General features: G+C 40.1%; 1 protein-coding gene across 10 annotated transcripts in view; it reads right to left on the reverse strand.

Moving 5' to 3' along the window:
- The window catches only part of ST3GAL3 (ST3 beta-galactoside alpha-2,3-sialyltransferase 3), a gene marked incomplete at both ends in the record, with an annotated part of 189839 nt that overhangs the window by 128206 nt on the left and 33726 nt on the right, over positions 1-27907 (reverse strand). For 5 of the 10 annotated variants that reach the window (XM_080624078.1, XM_080624079.1, XM_080624077.1 and 2 more), the window contains 2 exons: positions 6689-6731; positions 19030-19077. In XM_080624078.1, coding sequence (XP_080480204.1) covers positions 6689-6731; positions 19030-19077 — 91 coding nt within the window. The remainder of the gene's footprint in view (positions 1-6688; positions 6732-19029; positions 19078-27907) is intronic. The other 5 variants (XM_080624081.1, XM_080624080.1, XM_080624076.1 and 2 more) reach the window with 1 other exon arrangement.

Here is a 27907-nt window from a genome sequence, read left to right on the forward strand (position 1 = left end):
TAAGAGGAACACATCAAAAAAGAAATCAAATCTCATGCATACCAGGCACTTTCATGGACATTCACTTAGAGAACAAGCCCATCTAACAAAAAGTGTTTTCTATTTAATATGCACAATAATTGGAAGTGGATGTATTACTTTTTATTTTCCCCAATTTTTTTTTCTCTTTCTTTTTTTGATGGAAACTCATATTGGCCATTATGCTATTGTGTTCAGTGGCCATTATGCTATTGTGCTCAGAATCAAAAATGGGTTGAAAAGCTTATGAGTCATTCCTTTTTGCTTTTAAAATATTTCTACATCTACTTTCTGCCAAGAATATGGAGAACCCCTGGTGTCTGAAGATTAATATAAATCTGTAGTAGTACAAAAAGGTCTTCAGCTACTTCTTCAGAAATTCTTGCAAGCACATCCAGACATACCAATCCTAAAGCACATAAACCCAGGTATCTCTGCATTAATTTTTGTTGTCAATATTAAAGAAATCCCTTTTTTTTTTTCTCACCCAAACAGAACAAAACTCCATGTATCTATTGAACACTTCTTCCTCTCCTATAAATACATTATTGCTTTTTTCCCTTACACTTTTGGTAAAACTGTTTTTCCATGAACATTTCTTTCTTATGAAACTAGACTTGTTGTGGCAAACAGTATAAAACTGCTCTAAACAATACCCAGCTATTCATATTTTTTACTTTACATTCTTTTCCCACATGGTTTGGTTCATAATTACTTCCAGCTTCAGGAAACGGGCCCTTTTAAAAGCACCAAACAGAAGTTTTTGACTTTGTTTGTATTTAACAAATCAAGTAATTAATCAGTTCTAAGTAGCTAGTAATTCTGACTTCTGCAGTCTTTATCTTCTTCATTCACTAAATTGTGTCTAACACAAGAATCCCAAAGCTAGGTAACAGAGACTCATGTGAGAAGTCCTTAAAAGAATTCCAAAGGATCAAAATGGAAAAAAACTAAAATGAGCTAAGAGGAGTAAAACAAAAAATGTGGATCATAGTTACACCCCACCCAAACGTGGGAGGTTTGATGGATGAACAACAAACAGCTCAGTAATTGAATCGCTGTGAATAGCTAGGGTTCATATTTGAAGTACTCAAGCAATTAGTATAGATTGGAAGAGATTAGGTAGAAGGACATGAATTAAAAGTCAAAGAAAAATCTGAAAGAGAAATAAATAACCAACTGCCAGGAGAATACCAATGTCAAAGTATGCTAAGCCTCAAAATAATCTTTCAGAAAAAGCTTCAGGACACTCTTGCTCGTGACAGTCAGAATCCCTCCACTTAGCCCATGAGACACACTCTTACTCCTGTCTAAGCAGGATGGGAGATCATTGGGATTTCCCACTTCTTTTTCCCCCCCTCAGGACCACAGGAATACAAGAAGATAAATGGGAAGTAAGACAGGGCAGAAAGAAACCCCACAGCAGCAGGCACAGGAAAAGTCCAGCATTCCAACACATTTATTGCTTATTTTTACAGTGCTTAATGGCAAAGTACCACACATAGGCACAAACAGTTTCAAAGAAACCTCCCACCCCAGAAACAAAAGAAGGGGAAGGGGCTCTCCTTCAGTTCTTCATTATTAAAGCTCTGAAGTAAAGAAATTTCAACAAACAGAAGTAACCCAATCTGTGTGCTTCCTTAGCACAAACTCCCTCCATTTTTACAGTGTTTTCAAAGTCTAGATCAAGTTTCGTTTCAGTTTGAAGGGTGAAGGTTGTTATTTCTGGCTTCTTTCCCTCCACCCTCACACTCTCCCACCCTCACCAAAGACTCAATTTCTTTGTCTTTTCTTTTAAAAGCAAAGTTTGAAATTATTATCAATATTCAAAAAAATCTTTGTTGCACCTCCCAAATCAATAATATTGGAAAAAACATGTGAGTCATGAACCACAGCATCACAAAATGCCTAGCAAAGCACAGAGCCCACAGGAAAAAGCATTCCTCCTTTTAAGTACTGCCTAAAAATTTCCAAAGTGCACAAATAGAATATATACTATATATTGTATAAATACAGCGTATTAACTATGTTAGTAGTATGTTACTGTGGTCAACCATACTGATCTCAGTCTTTTTTCTAAGTGAGTGGGTAGCGATTTTTTTTGCCTGTTTTTACCTTTTTCTCAAGTTAACATATAATACCCACTTTATCTTTTTATTTAAGTGAAGAATTATTCCAGTAAGCTTAAGCATATCTTCTAACATTACAAAACTTTATGGAAGGATTGGTTCTTCCCCAGTCAAAGCCAAACCCTGGGATGCTTCCCCCATCATTCATATCAACTGAGATTTTAACATCCAAAGCTGACTGTGGCAGCAGGTGAAAAGATCCACTATCACCCAAGGGGAGGTTTTTTCTGGCTGTTGTTTAAAAGCATCAAACCACTAATATAACTGCTAAAATACCTTTGAAAATAGCTTTTGAAGGATGAGTTTGAAACAATGACAGAAGTAGCAGCCAATAGGCTCCATCTCACTGAGTAAATGGAATGCCAGGAGAGTATGGAAAGCTAGTACAGAAGCATGATGGCAACAACATTAGGGAAAAGCCCCCAAATCACATGAATTATTATAAAAAAGGAGCTTTTCACATGTGCAAGACAAGTGAATCTACACTTGTAATCTGCCACGCATACTCAGAGTAATCATTAAGGTCACTAATCCAGCTTTCACAGTGTAGTAAGTGACAGAATAAAGAATACCATGCAACCTTCAGCTGGACCCACTAAATATGCATTAAGATACAGTTATTAACTTTAATATAATTACACTTATAAAGATAATTAATTATAAAGATAATTAGTTACACGATCATATGCTGATCCTCCTACAGAAATCTCATGTAATTCGAAGTAAACAGGTTCTGCACAAAGAATGATTCAGAATTTGTAGTGAATGAGACTCATCTTTCTAGGACCTGGCCAGCCTCAAAGAACTACTACAGTATAAACATTTAATAATAATAATAATAAAAGCATGTAACCCTTTGCCAAGCACAGATGCTACAAAGTGACTGTAAATCTTGGCATTTGGTGGCACCTAGTAATCCACTGGCTGAGTCACTAATGTGATTGATGGCCTTAAGTTGTTCAGGAACTATTGGCCCCTCCAAGAATTAAGACTTGTACTATATATTTTGTATACGTATTTTTCTTACACAACCAGTAAATGTTGGATTTTATTCTTAAAGATCTTAAAACAGTTTGTGGCTCTGCTGCTTAGGAAATCTCTTTACCTGGTAGAACTGATTGAACCAGCCTGTTTCTGTACTTTGCACATATTTAGTGTTGGTATTCTAATTTTTCTGATGATGTTATGGTTGGTACAAGCATAAATAAAAAATAAACTCCTCTTGCAACAGGTCTCTTTCACTAATCTGGTCTTGAAGAGCCCTAGGTCTCATTTTGACTAAAGAAGCAACTTAATAAACTATGTTGCCTACAGATGTCCTCAGCTTTTCATTCACCCGGTTATTTCATTAGCAATCCCCACCTGGATACCATCCTACTTTTTAAAAGTTAAAAGGATAACCTAAGCACAGGCAGTAGAAAGGAAGCATCTTCCTTCTTGATACTCTTCTTTCTGACAAGCTCAGAGCAACAAGACCTCTGGTCAGAACTGGTGATTTCCATGTAGCATCTGCATAGTATCTTTAGAAATGGCCACTCCCTTCCAGGTGAAGTTTCTGGCCATACCACCCTCCCTAATGCTGTAGCAAGGCATGCACCAGACATACAGTTCCCACAGAAAACACTTATCAAGTGCTTCTGACAGATTTTTCTTTACAAAATGAACAAATCTGGTTTCGTTACCATTTCCCTGAACTCTAAGAGAACCAGTGAGCCGAATCATTCCATAGTTGTATCCACAACAGGATGTATTATACCTGAATAACATGCCCCGAGCATCTATGGAGTAGAAGACACTATTCATGTAATACATGAAAAATTGAAGATGCAAAGGTAAATGGGCACATTACTACTTACTCAGATAAATACTTCCCTCTTACAACGTCATTTAGAATGCAAGTAGGAGCACTCTAAGTTTTAATGCAGACCTACCTTTGCAGAAAATGTTAGTTCTCCAGGTCATTAGTTTAAATGACATCCAGTAACAGCCAGGAATGGATTTTGAGCAAATCAAAGATTAAGGAAAAAAAAGAAAAAAAGAGAGAGAAACCTAACTGTTGCTCCAAGTGCTTCAAGTCACATATGATTCTCACATGCTGAGAATTAAGCAAACCCTATGAAGTTATGATCTATGGCAAAATTCCACCAGAATGATTATATCACAACAACAGACGTAATTAAATTATTTCTGCCAATAAAGTCATCAGTGCGGAACATATTACACCCCTTTCAACTCTAAGCAGGGTTTTTTTTAACCAGCCAATACTTTTACAATGGTACTATTGCAGAAACCATTTTTAAACTCTAAGTTCCCTTGGATTCAGTCTGTTCATAGAAGTGTTTGGTACCTTGACTACATATGCTGAACTTGTGGAACTGCAGCAAATTCCTCTAGCCTGTCACCCATTTTTCATTCAAAATGTATTTATTATATTTTATGGTATTTTCAGCTTTTTTCCTGGCTTCCCTGCTACTGAAAAAAAGAAATCATATAATAATTCAGACTAGAAGGAAACACTGCAGGTCATCAGGTCTATTCTCAAACTAGGGCCACTTTACTTCCACAGGATAAATAAGCAAGCAAACAGACAAATATCAAAAAGGAAAACAAAACCCCCCAAACAACCTAGAACCGAAAAAAGGACAATTACAGTAAAAAAAACAAACAAACAAATTATTTCATCTATGTATAATACTTGCTTTCTTTGCTCCTTAACCTCATAGTATTTATTTTGATCATGCCAATTTTATTACAAGCCTTTCCAGAAGCTAACTTTCTGGCTTTGAAAACCAAACATACACACTTAGGGTGCTATATAAATACCTTTTTAAGCGGTCAACAGAATCTTTCCTTAATAGAAAATATTAGAGAGATTTTATCATGGGGAAGTTTTAGTAAAAAAAATGAAGAGTTTTAGAAGCCCTCCAGCAGGTAAAAACTTCACTTGGCCTCAAACTGAAGTCTAAGAAGGAGCAGGCCATATCTCAGAGAGACATAATTAAAGTAGATAAGTCAGGAAACAGAAAAAAAAGGAGGCTTGAGGGAAAGGAAGACTCAATAAGATTGCTAAAAGCAACAAAGAAAAGGACAAGTGAACACAGAAAGAAGAATAGGAAATGCAAGGCTGAAACCTTGGTTTGGACACAGCACAGGCTGGTATCCAAAGCTGGTATGCCAAAAGTGTGTGGATAGTCAAAGGGTGTGTTCAGTATCTCAGACATTACAAAATATGCAGTCTGGAAAAAAACAAAAATCAGACTACTTAAAAAAAATTCCCTTACCAACACCAAGACATTCATTCAAAGGTCACCCATTTCACAATTTTTGCTTTTACTTCTACATGCATAAATTGAAGATACTGTATCATCTCATCCCACAGTGTTGTAAGGTACATACACTGTTGCCTCTAAATCACAAGGATGTCCCAATACTGAAAATATAATAGAGAAAACTGGTAAATGTGCAACCAGCATGGGCTTCAGACAGCATGCAACAAAAATGACACAGAACACTAATAAGACCAGAAAGAAACCTTGACCAGCTACTGATGCAGTAAATACCAGCCTTCCTGCACACTGAACAAGAACATGTTCTTCTACAGTACTTTTCTTCAGGTAAATTACTAGAGTTGAGTTTATGTACCCAGACGCTTCTGTAAAAGAAACTCCTACCTAAAGACTTTCTCATTTCCTGCAAACAGCAGTTCCCAACACATTTACAAGGCTTTTATTTCATTATGGAAGCTCTCAAGCTACTCAGCACGATTAAACACAAAACTTCAATGTTACACCCTGTACGTACAACAAACCTTTCTGAACATTAAGAATGGCTTTTCTAGTAACACTTTTATATCAACATTATACAGGGCTGCATCCTCAAGTCATTTAAAGCCACTAGATTGCTTCAGTGCCTTTTTAAGCAGTAGAGGCAGAAGGTTTTTTATTAGTCTTTTTGCTCCCAGTACCAAAATTTCCACAAGGCTGTTGACCTCAGAAACAGAGTCGCTAGTGACCCCTAGTGTTAAGAAGTTCAGCCTGAATTTGACTGATTTATGGCAACAAGCATGATGAGTATCCTCCTTCAGCACTTTGCCGTTCTTCTGATTTAGCAAATGGTCACTGCCTTGTGTGGACATTCTTTCTGCTCGTTTATGAACAAAAATAGCACCATCCATTTTTAAAGGAACAAGTGGAAAGGAAATAAAAACTTCTAAGCACCAGTAAATCAGAGTGACATTCTTCCCACTTTCAAATGTTTAATACATTTTTCCTCATCTGGAAGACTTAACAGTAGGATATCTAGATCAGACTGAGAGTCATGGCTTCAGGTGGACATTTATAGTCTCTTGATCAGTCATTATGCAATTAACAACAGTGAACCATAATCCAAGTTGGCCAGCAAAGCCTAGTGTAAGGAAAGAAGTCTTAATTGCCAGGTTGCTGCAGAACTGCTAGAAGTGTATAGTCCAGTGATCCAACTGCCCAGGTGACATAAGATTTGGTTACAACAGAAACAAAGAAGAGTTCTACTCTTCTACTTACAATTTTGAGTCCAGGTTCAGGAGAAAGCCCAGTTTGTCATATTCTGGAAAACAAAAGCAAGGGACACATTATCATAAAAACTGTAAGTGTCTCCTCTGCAAAAGGCACCAAACCCAAAAAGCAGCAAGTCCATACAGAAGGGCAATGATTATTTCTAATTGAATATAACTATGTCAAAAAATTCTAGTCACAAGCAGCTGTTAGCACAGATTGTTACTTCAAGGTATTCCCAAATGAACATTTCTGAATCTCCAAAAAAAACTAAAGCAAGAGAACGCGTGGGTAATCATTAATTTAGAAATCACTAGAATTAATCAAGATCTCTGAAGTCATTTAAAAAGCATTACTGAAACCACACATGCAGTGATATACAAAGTTTTCCTGCCTACAGTATAAATCATTTTGCCAGTAATTTCTATGATAAACACTCCTTCTAGGTCCTGACATGGTAGAGCTTTAAAGTTTTCTTGATTCCTTGTCTATTCCAACCCACAACTTTGTAATCAAGCAGCCCTTCTTCAAAATAAAGTAATTCATGGTGGCAAAAATGCTTCAAGTTCAGGTGATGTTCAACAGCAAGCTGCAAAGTCAGTTTAGGTCAGGAACAGGTAACAGCTACAGAAACAAAGTTAACGCTCAAGAAAAACTGTAATTCCCATATAAAGTAAGCATTGCATTCAGCATCTTTACATTGTGATCTTGCAAATCAAATACTTGATACAAAAAAAACGCTATTAGAATCCACATGAGATACATACGGAAAATGAAAAGGTGTAGTGCCCTTCTCGCACTGTTAAGCTCAGAGACCTCCTCACACTGAGGACCACTGAGACTCACTACCATACAATAAAAAAACAATAAAACCAGAATTAAAAGATAATCCCTCCAGAGCTTAAGTATCAGGATGTATTAAAAGTAAGCAGAAAAACTACTCCCCTAGCCTTTAAGAAAAAACTCAATGGAAATAGAGACATTTGCTTTCCTTATGGAACCCCACAAGAAGTTCTGCTGCAGTAGTTTACCTAAGAAGATCACAAGCTTTTCGTGCTATCACTTACCAGCAGAACAGGAAAGCCTAAACATGTACCTAAGACAAAACAATTGCATCAGATAGGTCAGTGTAAAACATGCCATTAACTTCAACCCCATTAAGGTGTAATTTCTGAGCCAAAGGAAATATTATGTTTGACATAACTTAGGTAACAGAAGTGGCAGAACATGTGCGCACTTGATACTGGCACATACTGCCTGTTCTTTGCCAGCACCTGCATGCCACCCACCATCTCTGTTGTACTTGGAAAGCTAGAAATGCACCTGTGCATCTCCTTCACCTTCCATGTAATGACAGTTGCATTTCCCCCATATCCTGCTTTCCTCATAACTTCCTCCCAGTTTATTCCTCCTACAAGAAATTATTTCCTGTCCGACGTACCTCCTCCGCATGCAGGATGGTGGATAGCAAGGTATCCATCCCAGAAAAAGAAACATGCCTTCAATTTTTATTAACCCTTCCCCCTCCCCAAAACATCACCCATACCGAGCAAGCTGCAACACAGGTAATTTTTATAGTTCTTTTTTTTTTTATTTTTTTAACATCCACAGCCACTGACCCACCTGCCATCAGTGTTATCCCGTTCGAGCTAACATTCCCTTCTTCCCAACAGGAAATACAAGAAGAAATGCAATAAGATACATCACCTCATAACTACAACAACATCCTGGGCTTTCTACTAACTCAGCACTTCATGAGCTTTGCAACCAAAGCACCAGAAAACACACACATGCTACATACACACTAAGTGCCACAGATGACATACCTCCATTGCAATGTTTCGTAAGATTCACCTTGTTTGTGACATGCATTTCACCTTCCCATGGTTTTAAGTGGTTACTTTTGATGTTCTCTGATGATTACTAACAGAGGTATAAAACAATCTTGTAAAATTAAGTATGTCAACTATCTTGCAACAGGCACTTCCAAAAATAGTATAACAAAACAAAATAGCATTTATGGTTTCAAACCAGATGCACATGTGTGTTCTTGATTTTCAGTAGGGTGGAAATTACCCTTTCAAGGCTGTAACATCAAACCAGAAGCATCTATGCTCCTTCCTCTTGTTGGCTGGTGAAACATGCAAACTGCTTCAGGCAGAGGAATGCTGCCCTCCCCATGAGCCATCTCACACTTGTTAACACTTCTGGAAGCCTCAGCATTACTGGCTTGGAAATTCATCTCCGTCACATACTGCTCCCCCCAAGAAAGACAACTAGGAGTGTTTAAGTTACAGATTCAAAGTTAGCTTCCTTTTTAGCTGAAATCAGTCTTGTTACAGACTTCCAATGCCATTTAGCTGTATCACTGCAAATAAAGGGGCCAGAAGTCACTGCAACACGCAACAGTGCAGCCCACATGCTGGCTGGAAGCAGTCTGGATTCACAAAAGGCAGATAAAACCCCCAGTACCTGGACAAAGCCAAACACACATCACCCAGCTGCCAGAAAAGGCAGTCCTTGTCTGAAGTTACGTATTTAATTTAAAACAAAATAAAACACAGATCCACTAAATCCAAGGCAAGTATAAGTGAATCTGAAATGCAGTATGGTCATGGTCTGATGATTACAGGAGCTGATCTCACAGCTTACTGCTAGAGAAAGGGGCAATCCCACTCCTCCTGCCCTTTCTTGCCTTGAAAATCCTGGCTGCAAGAGCCTACCTTGGCACTCATGTAACTCCTCTGCGACCTAACCTACAGGTTACTTTCACCTTCCACCAGCTTAGTTTAAAGCCTTACTCACCAAGTTAACCAACTGACACACAAAAACATTTCTTCTCTTTTTCAAGCAGTGGGATTAAGAAGTGCTAGAATATTGGATAAAACAATAACAAAATAGCTAAAGAGAACAAGGAAGAAATACTCCAGCATCTCCAAAAAGAACTAGCTTGCATCAGCTGGCAGTGTTAACTGTGGTCTGCTGCTGGCCTCTGCCAACATCATTTTTACTGGGTTGGTAGGTCTGATCCAGCTCAGGCCATTTCTGACCCACTGGTCTCTAAACAAGGCATTTATATGGCTGTGCGGAATAGGATTTCTTTTTTTGAGCCAAAAATGCATAGAAGTATTAATGAACTTATTTTGAATTCACTAAAAACATCATGGAAGAATCTGAAGAAGGCTTTACATTTTCAGCCCATAAGAGACTGCAAGGTCCATGAGGAGTAAAAGCAACAGTAGAAAAAGAGAGCAAGGCAATCTAAGCACCAAACTCACTTGTTCTGGGAAACCACAGATCTCAGCTGACAATGTGGTACAGTAGTGTACAGAAGCACAGAAAGGAATGAACATGGGAAATAAAGTTTCATCATGACCCATAACGACAAGATGTCTTCCTAGGTCAGAAATAAAATGCATTTCTACATCTCCAGAAAGATCAGAATTGAGTAAGAATCTAATAACTGACACCAATTTCATAATAAAGCATGTAATTAGGGTTATAAGAAGTACAGCCAAGAAGGAATTTCTATGAGTGAAGCAAATCATGTGCCAAATTCAATGCTGGCATTAGCATGGAAACTGCTCTCAAGTCTCCAACAGAAATCCAGCTACCAGGCAGCAAGTGAGAAATGCATTGTCCCATGTCTGCAAACTCCATACAAACCACCCAAAAAGCCATAAAGCACAGTGTACAATATCTATCAAGTTTTAAAACTGTATTTTGCATCTGTAGCCAATATACCTACATACAAGCACAACAGGCAAAATTTTCCCCTACTAATTTTATGCTACTAATACGAAGTCAACATTTCAGGAATTAACTTGGCTTATTGGTTTTAGCCTTCCGAACTATCTGTAACTGATTTCTCTGATGACTTGAGTACTATTCCTTTAACAGCTGGCTACTTGGAAGCACAATATAAATAACTTCGCCCACAGAAATAGAAAATTAATTTAAGCTTCTTTTAAAAGATGGGCTATACGCAGTTCTAGTTCTCTCTGTTTAACTGTTAATTGCAAGCACAGCATGGAAGGCAGAGGGTTCAACTTCAGCTATCTTCTTCAAAATGTTTGTGTTTGTCAAAGAAACCACTATGACACTCAAGAGACAGGAGTGCTATCAAGAACAGGTCAGACCACCCTGATACATTTCATCCTGTCCAGTGAAGTTCGTGTAGCTGGAGAAGCAAAGAGGTAGAGGAGCCTGTAGAATTACATGGAGTGGGGAAGGGAGCGTAAGCAATAAAGTAGATAGCATGTGGTTAATCCTTATTATGAGTGGAGAGCTGGAAACAGGCACTGCAGCGCATCCATGTGGCTGCTGTACACAAACCGGACAATATGAAACACTGTTGAATATGAGGGGAGATGAGGGAGGATGTGAGGGGTGAAGGGCGGACATGAGAGGAGATCATGAGGGAAGACAGGGGGTGGCCATGGTGGAGGGAGAAGGGTGATTGTGAGGGGAGATCATGAGGGGAGAGAGAGGGCAGCCATGAGGGGAGATCATGAAGGGAAAGGAGGGGTGCCATGAGGGGAGATCGTGAGGGAAGAGAAGGGGTGGCTATGAGGGGTGAAGGGCAGTCGTGAGGGGAGAGGAGGGGCAGCCATGACAAAATATCATGAGGGGAGAGGAAGAGCAGCCATGAGGGGAGACGAGGGCTGGCTGTAAGGGGAGAAAAAGGGCTACCATGAGGGGAGATCATGAGTGGAAAGGAGAGGCGGCTATAAGGAAAGATCATGAGGGAGAGAAGGGGCAGTCATGAGGGGAGATTGTGAGGAGGAAGGAGGAACAGGCATGAGGTGACATCATGAGGGGAGATCACAAGAAGAGAGGAGTGGTGGCCATGAGGGGACATCATGAGGGGAAAGGAGAGGCAGCCATGAGGAAAGATCATGAGGGAGAGAAGGGACAGTCATGAGGGCAGATTGTGAGAGGAGATGAGAGGTGGCTATGAGGGGTGAACGGTGGTTGTGAGGAGAGATCATGAGGGGAGAGGAAGGGCAGCCATGAGGGGAGGTCATGAAGGGAAAGGAGGGGTGGCCATGAGGGTTGAGGGACCATTGTGAGGGGAGATTGTGAAGGGAGAGGAAGGTCAGCCATGAAGATCTTGAGGCGAAATGAGGGGCGGCCATGAGGGAAGATGGTGAGGGAGAGACAGGGCAGTCATCAGGGGAGATTGTGAAGAGGAAGGAGGGGGTGGCCATGAAGGGAGATCGTGAGGGGAGAGGAAGGGCAGCCATGAGGGGAGCTTGTTAGGGGAGAGGAGGTGCGGCCATGAGGGGAGATCATGAGGGGCGGCCATGAAGGTAGATCATGAGGGGAGATCATGAGGGGCGGCTATGAGGGGAGATCATGAGGGGAGAAGAAAGGCAGCCATGGGATGTGAGGGGTGGTTGTGAGAGGTGAGGGGCAGTCATAAGGGGACACCATGAGGGAAGATGATGAGTAGAAAGCAGGGGCAGCTGTGGGCTCTGAGGGGCAGCCATAAGGGGGGTGGGGGGTAGGGGTGGCAGCCATATAGTGTGGGCAACTGTGAGGAGCAGATGAGGGGTGGCTATGAGTGGAGATCGTGAGGGGCAGCCATGAGGAGAGATCTTGAAGGAAGATCAGTTTGCCCTGAGTGACATGGTTTAGTGGTGGGCTTGGCAGTCCTGGGGTAATGGTTGGACTTGGTGATCTTAAAGGTCTTTTCCAACCAAGCTGATTCTATGATTCTATGATCAACTGAAAAGGACAAAAGAAAGATTTTCTTCCAGGGTTAAAAAATATTACTTAGGATTACTGAGCAACAATAAAAGTACTGGACAAACAAGGACTTAATATTGCATCCTTTCCTTAGGATTTTCACTTTAACCTCTTCAGTGGTAGAACTTACTGATGAAAGCAGTATTTCCTGAGGCTGGATAACTGGGCTGGGGGGGAAGGCTGCAAAGCCAGAAGGGGTAGAGCTGGCTGCCCCTGGGCTCCTCAGCACTGACCGGCATAGACAGCAAGCTTGTCTATGGTTCCAGCTTCCTCCTCACTCCCATTTACTCTTTTGCATATAAGTTTAATGCCTTTTTCTCCAGGTTGTCCAAGCGACATCAGGGAGAACCCCAACTATACTGGTAAGTTGGGGTTTAGGGTTCTTGGTGACCAGAACCCTAGACCAGTTCTTGGTGCTCTTCCCTGCTCAGTAAAAATACATAGAAGCAGCAGAAGTGACATCTGTAGCCTAGTACTGGAAGCATGCCTCCCCAGTCCATGTCTGCATAGCACTATCTACCCATCTGACATTCCCACCATGTATGTAAAAAACCGATTCTTGAACAACTTCTAATGTAGCCTCACATTAAAGAAAACTTTAGCTTTCTTTCTTTCTGGGGAGAAAAAGAACTTCGTTAACACTACTACTCTGTCAGCAAAACATGGAATTTCACATCTATTAAGAATGTTCACAAACTGTGCAACTGATCTAAAACCACCAATCCTGCTACGCCAAGCTCAATATTCATTTTCCAGATACTGCACCTGATGAGAATAGCCATATTTGATGGGAATGGATACACCAAGCACTATCAGTACAGCTGAAATACAAACCTGTGAGTTCTAAGTGGTGAAAGGAGAAATCTGTCTCCAGTCACAAAGCCCTGCATGCCCTGGTGACACTGACAATCATGACGGTACTACTTACTGATTCAGATTTAGCAGCGAAAGGAAGTAATTTCCAGCTCTATACATTCAAGGTGGTTCCCCCCGCCTGTAATTCCTGACTGAGGCCCCCAAAGACATCTGGCCCAGCTTTACAGCCTGAGGAAAGCAATACACCAGAAGGGTCTCCTTCATTAGACACTGCAACTACATTATTCATCGCCTAGGCACAGAAAGAACGAAAAAGCAATCCCTTGATGATAGTGCTGTATGGATAAGGAAGGTCTTTCACCTCCTTATCTCCAATATAGGTATATTAAAACAAAACAAAACAAAAAAGAGGTCATTCTAGCATACTACATTTTTTAAGGCTCTGGCTGCTTTAACATTTACTACAAAACTCCTCACAATTTTCTTCCTAATAAAACTATAGCAACCTCCAACAGTAGAAAAGCAACTGACTGTTTTAAAGCTGACTTTATGAAAGACTGTAACAGGAAGATGAAAAATTCCCTCCTATGAACTGCATATGACTCCCTTTTTCTTTTCCCAGGGAGTCATCTGTTTAAAGCCAGCCTGCAACCTTTCCCAAACAGTTGTTTCATTTACTACCACATATCTATTCAGCTAATGGAGTTAATGCTGCCCTACTGCATCTTCCGGCATATTCTTTATTTTAGGAAAATTGTATCGTATTTCCTAATAAAAGTCAAGAACAATATTAACAGAACAGTAATCTATATTGGCTTTTACTGACCTACAAGAGGTACTGACTTGATGCAGAGATATGCCACATGATAGAGAAAAATCCCATTAAAATACTTTCATTTCAAGGTATTCTTTAAGCTACCTCTTGGCATTTGAACCTCAGCTCATTCACAGCTGTATTTTCAGCTGGAGGAATAGAGTGTTAATAAGAAGATAGATGATGACGATACTGAATGTGCTGCAAAGGTATGTAAGGACTATGCATCCAATACATGACAGTCACTGGCAAAGATTCAAGCAGCTCCCACAGTCCACAGCTCAAAGAAATAAAGAATGAAGTAGAACATCATTAATCAAGAGTGAAAATAATAAAGCCACTAAAATGAGCAGAAAAAAATACATAATCTTTCCCATTTATTTTCTGTTTTATTCAAATGCAGAAAAATGCAACATAGTAAGTTTACCTCTCCTTTTCTGTCACTACCACATAGCAACAAGACAGTCAGATAATCAATTTAAGGGAAAAAAATCCTCAGCTGTAAAACTCCAACAAATTAGAACCACATCAGCTCCAAATGTAAGTTAAAATTGTTTTTCTCAAACCAAGATGATCTACCAGAGCCTCACAAATTCTATTAACATATCTAAATTAAATACCACTAACCTAGAAACCTGGAAAAGATCATACTTCATAATTGTCACTTACATTGCCAGATTCTCATCAATAAAGCCAAAAAACAGCTAGTGATCTTCTGCAAGACACCAGTGCTTCTCTCTCATGCTAGGAATCTGTCACTGTTCTACCAATCTGATATTTGACGATTTCAGTTGTATTCCTTTTCCTGGCCTCCATCCAAAACACAGGCAAATAGTCACCAGATTCACTCTGGAGCTGAGACAGACACAGGGTTCTTCTCATCTTTCACAAAATGATTATCTGAGCATCTTCGGCAGCTGAAGGAAACATAATGTTTCCTTCAAAGTTCTCACAGCTTCTACCACAATGGTTAAGAACTTTAGCATAAGGAATTACCAACAGTAAAGTCCTAAATAAGTAGGGATTTAATCTCTCAGATGGTTACTCTACTATCACTGTGAACTCAGCATCTGGAAACATGGTCATGCATGGGGGCTTTCACAAGTAGAATCATAGAATAATAGAATAGTTAGGGTTGGAAAGGACCTTAGGATCACCAAGTTCCAACCCCCTCCATCGGCAGGGACACCTCCCACTAAACCATGTCACCCAAGGCTCTGTCCAACCTGGCCTTGGACACCGCCAGGGATGGAGCATTCACAACTTCCTTGGGCAACCCATTCCGGTGCCTCATCACCCTCACAGTAAAGAACTTCATCCTTATATCCAATTTAAACTTCCCCTGTTTATGTTTCAACCCATTACCCCTTGTTCTATCAGTACAGTCCCTAATGAAGAGTCCCTCCCCAGCATCCTTATGTGAGCCACAGCAAATACACTACTCAAAACCAAATTTCAGAAGCTTCATTTTCCTTGCGTAAGTCAAGCTGAACTTTTCATAAGGGTTAAGAATTAAATTGAAAAGAAAAAAAGCAACAAAGTTAAAATATTCAAACAATTTGAGCAAGACCTAGATAACAGTTGGTTGCTTGAGATGTTAAAACTATCATGTTTTAAGCCTGCAGTGAGAACAACTGCTATACAACCAGTGGCCAGTACTGCAATTAAACACGTCTCCAACAGTGTAAGCCTACAACCATAAGGTTTTTAGAACTTCAATATTTCCAGCAAGCACATTAAGAGATGGAAAAGTTACATATTCAATACACCCCTATCCCAATGAGGCTCGGAGAAGAAAAACTTAACTTGCTTGTTCTCACAGGAGGCAGAAAAAAGTCTCACACAAAAATAGCAGGAGTATAAATCTGTCTTTCAAGGTCCAATGTTTTTGATTTACTAGCAACAAAGTAAAACAACTGGGAGGAGAGCAGGGGGGAAGAGAGTACTAGCTGTCTATGGCAAGCAAATGAAATCTAGGTCTCCTCTAACACCCTGTGCCCTGCTTAATGCTTCCCAAGTTCAGAGCATGACACCCTCCTTTCTTAAAAGATTTCAGCTGAAACACTGGCCTAGACCTCACATCAAACATTTATCTTTGCTGCTCAAACTTCATCTTTCAAGGGAAGGAGCAGTCGTGAACAGAATCACAAAAACATCTGGACTCGAAAGGGCTCAACCACAGCATGAACCTCAGACAGTTCAGTTTCACTCCAAGCACATTTGATTCTCCTGTCCTCTAATCCATGAAGCAGTACTTTAAGGCTCCATAGCCAGATGATCTTCTGAACACTTAGTTCAGAAAGTTTATCCAAAAGAACCTAGAGAGTGTCATTAATCAGAGATGCATAAGGACGGATTTCCAGCCTCTCTGAAAACTGAGATTTGCATGTGGGACAAAGAGTTAAGGGGAAAACCAAGATAAGGACAGTCAATTCAAACAAAACACAGAAGCTGTAACAAGATACAGCCCTTCACATAGCATGATTAAAAATTAAAAAAGAGCAGTTCTAAGAAGCTGTTTAATATACAAGTCAATGAGTACGAGTTTTATGCAGCATGAAATCTTAACAGGAAGACTATTCACAGCTCTTTAATTCTGACTAATAAAGAAAAAGGTATATGTATTTTTCTGTTTCAAAGCATGTAACTTTAGTCCCTTCTTACCCCAACCTGAAACATCACCTACTGGGAATGGCTGGGCCTGGAGCTGCCATTGTTTCTGTGGGTTCTTTCTGGGCTCTGTCTTTTCCTGGGTCTGCAGCAAGGTGAGATGGGATGGACAGCGGAAGCAGAATAGCCACAGTTTTTCTCTCTCTCCTTCCTGTTCAACAAGGAAAGCTATCCCTCAGTTGGACAAACATCACACATCTTGACATCTTATTACACATACCAGTTCAGAGCAAGTTAAGGTTTGCAGCACAGTGAATGCAAAGGACTAAATATGAAAGTAATAAACATACAGCTCCCTTGGACATTTCTGAACCTCCCTTCTTAAATATATGACTTTTCTTCATATTTCCTCAATAAAGAAATTCAATCTTCTTGCAGTGGAAGGTTTACAAAAGATCAAATTTTACTGTCTTACTCCTAACCAATTGCACTATACACGCAGAACAAAGACCAGTGCCTTTAAAACAGGTCCAGCCAATCCGCTGGCTACATTAACTTGTCTCCCACCCTCCCTATTAACAGAACTCCAAAAGACATGGAGCTGTTGAACTATTTTTCATAACTAAGTTTACCACCCCAATGGTAGTATCATAACATTTATGATTAACTCCATAGGTATGCTGCACTGGAAGCTATCCACAGGGTTAAGTGTTTTCACATCAGTTAAAAGCCAAAATAGTATCAGAGGGGAGGAAAAAGATAAATCTGTAGTAATATTTAAAAGTTGTACTCCAGGATTAATTCTGGTCTTATCTGTACCACCATAACTCCAGTATGGTAGGCATGCCAATTCAGACATACCCAGCTGTAATAAAAATATTTCCCTGAATTTTACTCACAAATTTCTTATCTCAAACCTATGCAACTTCCCCCCTGCTAACGAAACCATCACCCAGTACAGAAAAAGGGAGGCAGAGACACACTTCAGTTATGGCTACTATTAAACAGTAGACAGCAGTTAATACAGAATTAATAGAGGGTTTCTTCTCCCTATAAACACAACATATCTACTCTGCATACAGCATCCTAGAGATACTCCAAGATCAGTCCATGCACCCGTAATAGATCCGTTTCCCAACAGACGTCTTAGAGACGATGCAGAGATAGCAGAAAGCATTTAGGGTGTTGTAACCAAAGCAAGTTACTTCCACTAGCTCGGAGGTTAGTAAATTGGAAATCCGTGTTCAAGCTTTGCTGTTAGTGTCAGGCAGCAGGCTCTCTTTCAAATTGTGCAGGCAGAAGACAGGTGCTATGTTGGAAGGCAGCATGTTCCCCCTTTCAACCTAAGAGGAAAGGCTAGCAAGCAAGACAAAATGCTAAACCTTCACTTGGATTATTTTCTTCTCTGCAAGACAGTAAATAACCCATCTTCTAAATGTAAAGGTGTTTTAAGTTCTAAGAGTAATTCTTAGCCTTTCCTTTGCATATCATTATACATAAACCATAAACTGAATTTCATCAAATATTGAGGTCACGACTGTGTGCCTTGGCTACAGCTCATGCATTACTTTTAGCCAAAGGGAAAGGTGCTGGTTTCATGAAGTGCACTCCACACAAAAGAATTTTTGACTTCTGGTTCAGTTTAACTAAAGGTCGTGCTCAGGTTTCAAAGAAAATTAGACTGGACAGGATTTGCCTTGGGGTTTGATAATGATGGTCAATCTCCACCCAAAAAGAAAAGTTTCCAGCCCTATTTGTTTAGCTACAACTCTTTCACCTTCTTCTTCCTGGAAGCATTCCTGATGTGTTTCCCTAAATAACTCAACTGTTTGTTTAGCTGAGAAACTCTCCTAGTAGCATAGAACAGTTTTTCTTCAGCTGGTGAGTGACATCATCTTCATGCCTTTCACATGAGAAGCACAAATCGCATCACTAACACATATAACGTGTCCAAGCCATCTGCCTTGCCTGGGTAACAGAAGGGGTCCCAAGTGTTCATCCTTGCATTGCACTAAGACCCTTAATACTTCCACTACACTTAGGAGCTGTAGAATCATAGAATGATTTGGGTTGGAAGGGACCTTGAAGACCATCTAGTTCCAACCCCTGCCATAGGCAGGGACACCTTCCACTAGACCAGGTTGCTCCAAGCCTCATCCAACCTGGCCTTGAACACTGCCAGGGATGTGGCATCCACAGCTTCTCTGGGCAACCTGCTCCAGGACCTATTTACCCACTTTGACTACGTGATTCGCACCGAAGTCTGACTCAGTGACCTGCCTCCCAACATGGCTACCATGTCAAGTTACGTTGAAGCCTTGTCATGAGGTGGAAGATAGAGAAGAAGGCAATGTTGTACCTGAGCCTATTGTATGTCCAACGGAGTCAAAGGAAAGAACCATTGAATCTGTAACACAAGAGTAAAAGTTCATTTTCCCCTTTTTCTTAGCACCATTTCTTGCTGTAACATTTTCTTGTTATTTTGCTTAAATAACTCCTTAAGCTCCCTTCCGCCAGGAAGCAGAACAACTTCTTCACCAGACAGACAAAAGAACAGGCATCTAGCAAAGGCAGAATGCTGGAGTATGCAACAAATCACGATGTCAATACCCAATAAAGAAAGTAGCCACAACTTAAAAATAAAAATTATTGAAAATAATTTCATTTTATGCCTAATAAGCTTGGTACACCTTACCAAACCTGAATCATAATACGCTTTTGACTGCTAGACTGGAGAGCTTTTTTTTTTTAATCACATGTATTATCAATATTTTGTCCCCACTTAGGGGACTCACCTGTTACAATTCAGCTCTTCCCTGAAACTGTTAAGCCAAGTACTTTAAGCTTTTTGCAGTTCTCACTATGTTTTCCATATCTCTACTCATACTGGTAGCTCCCTTGCTGAATGCATTTCAATTTATCAATATCCTTCACCTTTTGTACTATATATATAGCACATGTGCTAAGCATCAAGAAAAAACCTCCCTACTTTATACCCTTTTATTCTGCCATCTGGGAATCACAATAGCGCTTTTATCCATGATCACAATGACAACTCTTGCTCAACAGTTAATACCCAATACTTTTAGTCACTGTTTCACATGATGGAGCACGATTTGCATCAATTGTGGTTTACAGTTCCTAGTTTTTATAAATGCAACTGACATTTGGCCACATATAAAACAACCCTTAGCGTCTGCTTGCATTTAGCTAACCCCACGATCCAGACAATTTTATTACTCTTTTGTTTTCCTCATAGACCATTCTCCCAGCCTAGAACTTGTTTGCAAAATTTATCAGTAATAATTTGACATTCTGCTCCAAGTAGAGCTGCAATATGGTACCATGTTCAATGGTGGGATATTTTTTCCAGCTTTATTTGCCCTTGTGGCCAGGAAGGCCAATGGCATCCTGGGGTGTATTAGAAGGGGGGTGGTCAGTAGGTCAAGAGAGGTTCTCCTTCCTCTCTACTCTGCCCTGGTGAGACCGCATCTGGAATATTGTGTCCAGTTCTGGGCCCCTCAGTTCAAGAAGGAGAGGGAACTGCTGGAGAGAGTCCAACGCAGGGCGACAAAGATGATTAAGGGAGTGGAGCATCTCCCTTATGAGGAGAGGCTGAGGGAGCTGGGTCTCTTTAGTTTGGAAAAGAGGAGACTGAGGGGTGACCTCATTAATGTTTATAAATACATAAAGGGTGAGTGTCACGAGGATGGAGCCAGGCTCTTCTCGGTGACAACCAATGGTAAGACAAGGGGTAATGGGCTCAAACTGGAACACAAGAGGTTCCACTTAAACTTGAGAAGAAACTTCTTCTCAGTGCGGGTGACGGAACACTGGAACAGGCTGCCCAGGGGGGTTGTGGAGTCTCCTTCTCTGGAGACATTCAAAACTCGCCTGGACGCCTTCCTGTGTAAGCTCATCTAGGTGTTCCTGCTCTGGCAGGGGGATTGGACTAGATGATCTTTTGAGGTCCCTTCCAATTCCTAATGTTCTGTGATTCTGTGATTCTTGAGACAAACCCATGCTTATTTTGGTAGTAAGCCTCCTGGTAGTAAGCCATCCACTTCGATGCCAATCCCAACTGAAGGAGAAAGCCTAAGTAAATTCTACCACACCATCAGTGGAGCAGACTTAGGCCCAGAACTTAAAGATAATGGGTAAAATATAGCAAAGAACAAACCACTGTAATAGGATTAATTTTATGGAATCACAGAAGCTTTAAATTGACATAGCAATAGCAGAACTGCCTTTCATCTTCAGCTAAATGAATAGGACTGAGTTCCTTCATGACTTTGTCTCTTCATGACTCAGGCTTCAGATGTGATCAACTGATCCTACAACCACAGCAGCTGCCTTGGTGCAAGCCCTCACTGCAAGGCAAAAAGCCCAAGCACAATCAGATTTAGTGTGCTGAAAAGCAATCAAGCTCCCGCTGCATCACCTTACATTTGGGCAGGCAACAATCACAGGCACTGGCAGTTACCACATTCTAGCTGACAACTTGACAAAGACCCAAGCCCTTGGCTTTTCTATACTGTATATCATCCCCATGCTTATTTTCAAATTCTTACAAATTCAATAAGAAAGTGCTAATTTTCAAAATAAACACTGGAACGCCGTTCATTTAACTGCATTTAAAACAATTTTTAAAAAGCAGGCCTGTGCTGTCCCAGATCCAACACTCTGGTAGTAACATTAAAAAAAAAAAAAAAAAAGATATTACTAGTCTCAAAACTTACTCCAATAAAAATAAAAATCCATCTGGACTTAACAACTGTATTTCCTCTTTTGGGAATAAAATTCAGACATCTTTATATTATACTAAATGGCAAGGGGGTTAATTCATTTTAACTGCGTTAAATTCATCTGCCATCGATTAATTCTGAAGTATCTCTGTGGGATTCTACTTATAAAAAACTGTTGAGATTTTTATCAACATAAAGTATTGCTTTGTAGTTAATGCCAAATTTAAATGTAGCTCATTTTCCTGCAATATATTCTGCATTCAAACACTCCACATGAAGTATTAGGACTTAACTAAGAATGGCTGAAAAGCACCAAATTAATACCATTATTGCAGCCCACAAAAATAGTATGTTTCATTCCCTTAACTGAGAACATTATCTTCCTCACAGAAACAAAAAAAGCAAAGTATGTGAGCTCCCCTTTCCAGTCCAATCCTCCATATGACTATTAGTTGCATGGCTTCAACATCAAATTCACTGTGAATAACCTGTATTACAATCAATTCTTCCTCTGCCCCCACAAGTGATTTCACAAGCCATGGATCTTTATTAAAACACTGTGTTTATTTCTAGCATTGACACTTCAAAAGGGAAGAAGTTATAAACTTGAAAAAAGCTGAGAAGATAACCATGTGTCACCTTTCTTCCATCCAGCTATCCACATTCAGCCAGATTCAGAGCTATGGGTTATTTTTGTCAGAAGTTCATGGAGATAAGCATTTCTTTGAGGCAAGCCAGATTTATTTGCAAATACATCGAGTCCTGCTTCCAAGAATGTAATGAGAAAAGTTTCTTTGCTTATAGCTTCAAACCTCTTTCAGTCATCGCTCAGTTCAAAATCCTCCTGGCTTTCTAGAGGTTTTCTTGCAGAGACAAAGTGGCTGCACAGTCTGTGTCCAGTGCCTTCTCCAAGCCCCTGAGTCCACTCTATCTTTCAAAGGCAATCTTTAAAAGCTCTGTATTTCCAAATTTAATAAGACGCAATGTAAAACATACCCACTGACACGTGCCCTCGCTTTAGGTGCCAAGCAGTGTTTATGCCTGAAGGAGCGGTCCCTAATCTTTCAGCTGCCTACTTCCATAAAGCAGTTTAAAGTTTTTTTTCACTGCCTTCTTAACTGAAGAGAAGCCTTTATGCCCAAATCATGAAATCTGACATCCAATAACTTGCCAATATGCACAGCTTAAGGCTGCACACACCACAATGCCAGCCTTTTACATCTGTTTCATGCTAGCTACAATCATTTTTTAAGTGGTTCCAGTAGTTTAAAAGGGGGGAAAAAAGCCCCAAGATACAGCAAAAGCCAAATGCAATCCAAGATCCAAAGATCTGATCCAATCAGATCCAAAGATCTGATCCAATCCATCAGAAGCAGCAAAGACAGCAGAAACACTCACTTACTTAGAAGGCACTCAGTGCCACGAATAACAATGGCCAAGACCTCACCACACAGACTGCAAAGTTGCTTTGGGTCACCTTGTGTCACCTTTGGGTCAAAGCTGCATTGGGACTATGCCCTGGGTCACTTTCCTTCCCACCCACCATCCAACTACAGTGTGAAAAATTTGACCAACACATGAATCTGCTTCATCATCCCCCCAAAAAACTGTGCTGTGCAAGGCTACCTAAACACGCTCCATCGAAGCCCTTTTGGAGTGTGGAGTAATGCTGTATGAGAGCCCTATTCCAGAAGAGCTCACTGCTATGGAACCAACAGAAGGATCCTGTCTGGTTCAGGAACCAGAACCTCTAAGACAGACTGTGCAGACACACTCAATGCAGCTCTGGGAGCAAATTTAAACTCTGTTCCAACAATGCTCCTCCATACTGGACATACAGCTGAACTTGCCCTTGAACACAATGGGGTTTGCACAGTTCTGAAGTCAAAAGAAAAAAGCCTGCAAACCTGAGGTGGCTGCTTTTGCTGCTGCACTTATATCACTGTCTAGATAAGCCCTCAGGTACAAGGACTGATTGTATTTCAAGGCAAAGGCTACACTTCAACTGTCACTGACCCCTTATCACACACACACTTTCTTCCTCCACTTCAGTGTCCCCTATCTTAGGTCTCCTGCAATTCCTTCCTGTTTTGTTGACCGTGAGCTTTCTCAGGGCCTGCATGACTCTAGACCTGATGCCTCGCCTGTCTCCAACACAAATTAAATTACTCATCTTGCTGCATATATTGTGCACCTTAGGTCTAGGCATTTCTAGACACCAGATAACTCTTATTCCTTACTGATTGCCATATCTTTCCCACCATTGTAGTCTCTGAACAGCAAAATACCTGAAGATCTGGGTCTTCTTAAAGGAGCAATGATCCTGACCAACAAAGATTTGTAGGAGACAGAGAAACAAGAACATGTGGGAAAACATCTCAAGTCTCATACTCCAAGAAACAGATACAGACACCATAGGATAAGCAGTACCATCATGCACGGGTGCTGCACTTGAGAGATGTGTGGAAACAGCTCTTAAAGCCCAACTGTGTCAAATTCCTAAAATCATGAAAGAGCAAATACATGGACCAGCTTCCGGTGCAAATATTGTCTTTGCTTTGATTTCATTGTTGATGAAAATGCAACATACAAGCTGAAAGCAAGCAGTGGCAACACAGAATGAGTACAGCAAATATAACCCACATTTAACCGACTTGTATGTTTACCTAAGTGCTGTTTCAGAATTCCAGCTATGACTTCTACAGTAAGTCCCCCTGAGAAGCCACTAACTTTTTTTGCCTTTTACAGACTCTCCCTCTAAGACTTGCAGATATTTGTCATATCCTATAGGAAACCAAAGAAGCTGAACCAATAACTTTTTACCCTTTTACTTTTAAAATCCAAACCAGACCTTAGCAATAAACCAATTTCCCCAGAAAAAAAAAATATATTAAAAAAATCAGTTAAAAAAATGATTGCATGCTGCTTTGGAAGTGGTCCTGAGAAACCACAAACCATCAGTCCCACAGGAGTTATAAGAGTTTATTATTAAAGGCTTAACACAGCCTTGATACCGCATACCATTACAGAAATACGCTCCACAGAGCAAGCCAAACAGGGAATACAATAATACATAGCAACATAAGACTGTAATTTGGCACATCATAAAGACTCAAGCTCTGAGGTCTGCATTGCTTTCTTGTATGCATGATCACTGTGAAGTTCCTCATTCCATACCCCTGCTCTCCAGATACTCGAACGGACTCCTACAGAACTGCAACATGTATTTATTTAATGTATTTTCTACCTCTAGAGCTTGATCAGAGACTGGATATGCTGCAGAGCTCCATCACTCAGACTGGGGACAGCAACTGTAGTAACAACATTAAAGAATAAAATTTTGAAGTCAGAATTAAAATAAAGATTTTTTGGGTGCTGCTTTTTTATGGCAGAATTAGAAGACCATCCATAAGGAAAAGGGTCTGCTATTCAGCTCCATATTCAAACACCCCTATAGCCATCAAAATTTATTTTCTATTTGAGATCAATATTCTATAACATTACATATAGCACAGAAAGAACACGTAATACAGAACTCTTCATAATTTAGCAACAAAAAGGCCAGTAAGAATAAAAACTATCTTGTGTTTCATCTAGTCAGAAAACTAAGGTCACAAAAGCAGCATCACTCTCAGAAAACATCTACTGTCAGGATTCATTTGGGAAGAAGATACATCTCAAAACATCCCCTGCCCCAAATTAAACAAGCATCAGGGAAAAATCCCACACTTATCATGACTATGCAGCATTCTGGATAATTTTTATATCCAAGGAATAGAAGGGAACTATATAATTTCAGTTCTATTTCACAAAGATCTCGCTTAGATACCCAAAGGATGAATATACTTCCTCGGATTTGGTAAAACACAGGAACAAATGCCTGCACTTACAAATCACTTGACAGGGCATCCTTCACTTCCTAATGCTTCCTTTTACATGCTATAGACAAATTTAGTGAAGGGCTAAGTAATTTATTCAGTCTAATGATAAATGCCATCCTACTAATTTATTAAGTATGCTGCTTCCATATTGAAGTTGTGCGTTCATCCCCCCCACCTCTCCCTTTATTCCACATTACTAAGCTCTTTCTTCTAAAGTACAACTGGTTTTCCTACTTACCCACCTTTTTCTGAACACAGTGAGATGGTGCTGTGTTAACAGCTCTGGTCAATACAAGAACATCTTCCGTACTGCAACCTCAAGGATGTTCTGAGTTACTTATATTTTTTACTCAAAATTCAAGGCACTAATTCTGACACCTACGCACCACATCATGCAGCATCAGTGAAGGTCAAAGGAAACATATAAAAGATTGCTTTTACTAGTAATCTCAGCTCCTACGTATGTACTCTGTGAAAAACAATCAGTAGCGTTCCATGCTTAGACACCACAAGAAGTTACAATCTCAAGTGTATTGTCTGAGCAATGTTAGTCTAACATTTTTCAGTATCTAAGATGAGGAATACATCTGACACATGCACAGCACAGGCACTCTTCCTAATCACGGATGTGCAAGCTACAGCAGTAGAGTGAAAGTTTTGGCAAGGAAACCGTACGAAGAGTTTCAGTCCAGTGCTGTCTGCAACTGATAGGAGACCGAGGTTCAAAGTTCAAACTTATTCCCTTTATGAGAAGGGAAAAGACACTCAACAACAGGACACATCTTCAGCAACAGGAAACATCTGATTGTAAAGAACACTTCCAATAAACTCTGGATATTCTACTTTATTACATTGTCTTAAAGCTGCACTACAGGGTTTCTGTTGCATTAAATTTGAATGCCTATCCTGTGTCACCTGACTGTATCTGTATGAGTAAGGACACCTGGTAACAACAGGCAGGTGCTTGTTTCATGTAATGTACCTCTTGGGGAAAATTCACCTCATTTGAGAATGTGTATCATTGTGAAATACCGTAAGAATGGAAAGATTTCGTTCTGATCTAAATATTAATTCACTTATGCACTGTACAAGATTGAAAAGTTTCTGTATTATTGCTCTTGCCAGCATCTCCTTAAATACTGCCCTCATATACAAGTTAGAAATCTTGATATCCCTCACAGATGTTTCGGGTCCAGATCTGAAAATTCATGAGAACTTCAAAAAATCTTGGGTTTTATGCTTGACTTTTGATGTCAGCATTAGGATTCTCACATTGGGGATCTTCCTCAATGGTTGGACTTGATGATCTACAAGTTTTTTTCCAACCTAGTTGATTCTATGATTTATATAGTACTAACTTTTCAAGAATAAGGTGTATCTGTGTGCAGCTATCAGAACCAGAAAGACTACTAGCATGAGTACCAGCACCAGTACAGAAGACCAACATACATAAGGAACAGATGTATCAGTAAATGTAAGTTCAGAACATGTCAAAAGAAAGTACACCCTTCTGCAAGAGCATTAAAGTAGGCCATGCAGGTTCTCTCTGCATTTCTGTGGCTGACCCAACATCACACCCTTTTTATCGACAGAGGACTTCACAGCCAAGCTTAAGAGTTGAATCCAAATTCCTTGCCTTGGCCATCAGGTCCCATTTTTGCTTCAGCCTGGAGCCATTTCTACACCAAAAAACCCAGCACAGAGTGATAGAGGCTCATGTGCAAGCTCTGCCCCAGATAGCAAAGACACAGATGGTTCAGAGCTTGTCTCTGCATACTCATGGCCAAAATAAAACATAGCCAGTATGGGCAATCTTGCTATAACCTGAGACCCCAAGTAAGTCCTTGGATGAAATGGTTTCTCATCTGTAAAAATAAACTATCTACTTTTTTCAACAGACCCTTGGAAAAAAGGCTTGAGAGCCAAGAATGGATATAATGCAGTATTATGACTTGTTTCAATAACTTTATGTGGCATTATCAAAGGCTATGTTGTAAACATGGTAAACTGCAAAGTCATTCTCTATCAGCTCCCAATTTCTTATCATTTAATTGAAACTACAACTGCCTTAGTGGTACAGAACTTAGATGCAGTAATCGTTCTTTAATGAATTTTTATGAATCCCATGGAACCTAACCAAGTTTTGCACTTGCTGTGTGTGCATCACCCTTTTTCCATCAGGACACTCATAATGAAGTGGCAAATTAAGAAAGCGAGAAACAACGCTCATGTTCCGAACAGATGTATTTTTAAAACATTCTGAGCATGCCAATTTTTCTTTATTCTACAATGAATGAGCTGAATGAAAAGATGTGGTGTTCTGAGCCAGCTGGCAAATGCTTCAGAAGGATATTACATTCCTATTGTCTTCAGCAGTGCCCAAATAACTGGTAGCAGGAAAGGCTGATGTTTTGCTCGTAAGATCAGCATTTATTTGGTTCTACTACATAACTTCACAGTGCCATGACCAGTGAAACTCTGAGCACAAGGATAACACAGTGCTTCACTCCAAGCTTCTGGTATGTGTAGTTCCTTGGTGTCCCTCACAGCTCCCTGTTTCAGGGAAGGCCAACAGCACTGATGTCTTAGGTTGCTCTTTCCAGAAGAAACT

This window comes from Psittacula echo (assembly GCF_963264785.1).
Source record: "Psittacula echo genome assembly, chromosome: 7".
Classification (NCBI taxonomy): Eukaryota; Metazoa; Chordata; class Aves; order Psittaciformes; family Psittacidae; genus Psittacula; species Psittacula echo.